General features: G+C 24.3%; 1 protein-coding gene across 1 annotated transcript; it reads right to left on the bottom strand.

The window, feature by feature from the left end:
• Nucleotides 1-1,142: 1,142 nt before the first annotated feature.
• On the bottom strand, nucleotides 1,143-2,985 carry LOC119684114. Its single transcript, XM_038098070.1, has 5 exons — nucleotides 2,863-2,985; nucleotides 2,713-2,805; nucleotides 2,481-2,634; nucleotides 1,679-1,812; nucleotides 1,143-1,604 (listed from the first exon to the last, which is right to left on the bottom strand). Exons 1-5 carry the CDS (start codon nucleotides 2,945-2,947, stop codon nucleotides 1,273-1,275), a joined length of 798 nt encoding a protein of 265 aa, XP_037953998.1. The 5' UTR covers nucleotides 2,948-2,985; the 3' UTR covers nucleotides 1,143-1,272.
• Between the last annotated feature and the right edge of the window lie 210 nt (nucleotides 2,986-3,195).

Genomic DNA, 3,195 nt, shown 5'->3' on the forward strand with positions numbered 1-3,195 from the left:
GTTACCTCTTGCTCAGGAAGTTTGACAATTTGCATGCTAGAGATTTGTATGGGTTCTCATTTATTAATTGTGGATGGGAGCAGCTATTTTGAAACTCTGGGTTTCGCCAGTTTTTTAAAACCTTTTACTATTAATTATCTCTACTTTCTGTGCATTATAAACCTTTATATGACATGGATTTTATACGGTATTAAAAAGCTATCTGATTAGAACAGTCTCTTCTATAATAATCTTGCTGATCTGTAGAAATAGAGTTTTTATCAATCGTATTATTTTGCTATTGTGAGGTATTTAGTCTGTACTTTCTATATTGAGTGACACTGACAGTAATTTATAGATATTGAAGATAGATATTTGAAAACTCTTTACCAATTGTACTTACTATATCTGAGTTTTCACTTTAGAGTACAGTCAATTGTATTGGGGATCAGTTAGTTTAGAAATAATTCGAAGTAATCACTGTAAGTTCAATGGTGTTGATAGTAGTTTCCTTAGACGCAATTAAAATGTGATTTTATTTAGTGCTAGCTTAGACTTAGCATCCAAAGAATCTGTCTTTTAATAGCGAAGCTTGAGGCTGTCGTTGATGCGTCGATTGAACTATCGTTTTTAGCCATACCTAGTAATATTGCTAGCTCAGGGTACAAGAAGAATTTGTTAGATCTGCTGAGAAAAAACTATTTAAATACAATAAATTAATAATCGTGAGATATTATAAATTAAAAATCACTTATAGGCATTAATGTAACGAACTTGAGTTGTTATTAGTAACTCTTTACGACTTTCTACTTGGTAGTATATTATTTTCTCTTCAATTAAGTATATTACTTATACATTCTTTTAAGAAATACTCAATTAAATTTTATATATTAGAACTTAATTTGTTAAATATGTTAATATAAAAAATTAGAAAAGCGATTATAATGCTTCAAAGATTGTATACTTTATATATATGGATTATATAGATTAATAAAATTCACTTTTAGCCCATTCTAATATATTAAATGTATTAATCACTGGATGTAATTAATTAATTTGAAAAAAAAATATATATATATATAAAGATTTATATAAATTTAATAATACTTTCAAAACTTTTATTAGAATATTTTCTGTTTAAACTTTATGATAACATTTGAAATAATTTTATATAAAACTAGGATAGTTATAGTAGCAAATACAATGACCAGAGATAATTATATATGTATATATAACATCGTAATAAAAACAGTTTATACTGATAAAATAACTTGTTTTCGAATAGTTAGTTCTCTATTGCTTAACATCTTTAGCTTTTGGGAAATTTGCTATGAAAAAGTTTGATGGTACATAGTTAAAGACCTTTTTAAGACGGTCCTTAAGAATTGCTTCCACAGTTTGTAATATAACAGGACGCATAATGCGATAGATTTCTCTAAAGTTTTCATTGAAAAGTAAATTCGCTGTTTCCTCTAAATCCTTTTGTCCATTGAATAAATTATCAAGATGTATTTTGAAATCACCAACCTTGTCATTATTTACAGTAAGTGTTTCTATATCGGTAAAAGTGAAATCATCAATATCATGTAATTTCATTGTAATATGTATGCCCATAGACAAGTTTTCTATTAATTAGAAATGAAAATTAGGAAAAATTATGAATTTTATAAAATCAAAAAACAAAAAAAAAACAACTTACCAGCTTCGAAAAACGCTTTACCATTGCCATTAAAATTAAGCGACAAAATGTTACCTTTGCCTTTATAGTTCGAGTTAAAACGGATCTTTGGTATCGTGAACTTCACATCAACAGTCAATTTTTGCATGTCCATACTATAATAATTAATATAATACTTAATACTTAATATATAATATTTATAACATTATTATAAAATAATAATATTTAATAGTTTTTAAAACTTAAAGCATTATATAATATATATACGAATATATATTAAATGGTAAACAATATTTACCATTTAAAAAAAATAAATAATCAAATTAAATAGTCAATATATTGTATATGAAAGATATTATTATTCAATATATATATTATTATATAATTGAATTTGATTATATTATATATATTTATATTATTTCAAAAATTATTTTTTATGTATTTAAACAACTAACTAAATTTTCCTTTACAAATTTAAGAAATATTTATTGGATATCTTTATTGGATATGTCTTATGGATTTGTACCCAATATGACTATTTACTCTAAATCTGCTTGGAACATTATCTTAGATTGTTGTTATTGAAAATTTATATTTTTTCTTGTTATGTGTATTTAATATTTAATTATTTTATATGTAATAATATGTAATAATTAATTTTTATTTTTTGATTTTTAAAGTAAATTATGGTTGTAGAAAAAAGGTTTTTTTTAATAGAAACTATTGTTTAAATAAAGTGTTGTTATAATTCACTATTGTTCAAAATAACTCTCCGTTGAAATTGTTTTTTTTTTTTAACTGAGTTTAATCCAAAAGAACTTACACAGCTTCCTCCACTATAGCATCGCTGGCTCCTCTTATTTCCACGTTATCTAAAATTGCATTCAGTGCAATTCCACTGCTTGGATCTTGTACAATCTTTATACGTTTCACTATGATGGGATCTAGTTTTCCAACTGTTTTCAGACCAGGAACGCCTTAGAACATTTTTTCAAAAAATATATAGTCAATTTAGTACACATTTTTTAATTTTAAAGCCATTAATTTATTATTACCATCTTTCCAGTCTTTGAATAATACTTGAAAATTATTTGCAAAACACTTGCTAAAACTTTTATCCTCATAATTGCAGGGTTTCAAGAAGTCAGCTGCAGATTTCGAATAATTATGTTAAATTTTTTTGTAGATAAAAAACATAAACTTACGTTTATCACTTAAATATTGAGCGGCATTTGTTATATTTATAATTGTTAATACAATGATTAAAAAATTTTTAAATAAGTTAAGCATTTTTATTCAATTATTATATGAAACACTCTATTTGATTATAAAATTCGTATGCTTGTGCTTATTTTGAGATACTTTTCGGAACTGTTTATAGTGAATGCGCGAATGCTTTGTTATAATTTAAAATCAAAAGTTTGTTGTATCTGCATTTTATTTAATATTTCCTAAAGAAATTCTTATTTTATTTTATTTATTTTTTTTGAGTATAATTTCAGGAAAACTTGTTTTAAATATCGTCACTCTATCAGATT

The sequence above is a fragment of the Teleopsis dalmanni genome, chromosome 2, assembly GCF_002237135.1.
Source record: "Teleopsis dalmanni isolate 2A chromosome 2, ASM223713v2, whole genome shotgun sequence".
In the NCBI taxonomy this organism is placed as follows: domain Eukaryota; kingdom Metazoa; phylum Arthropoda; class Insecta; order Diptera; family Diopsidae; genus Teleopsis; species Teleopsis dalmanni.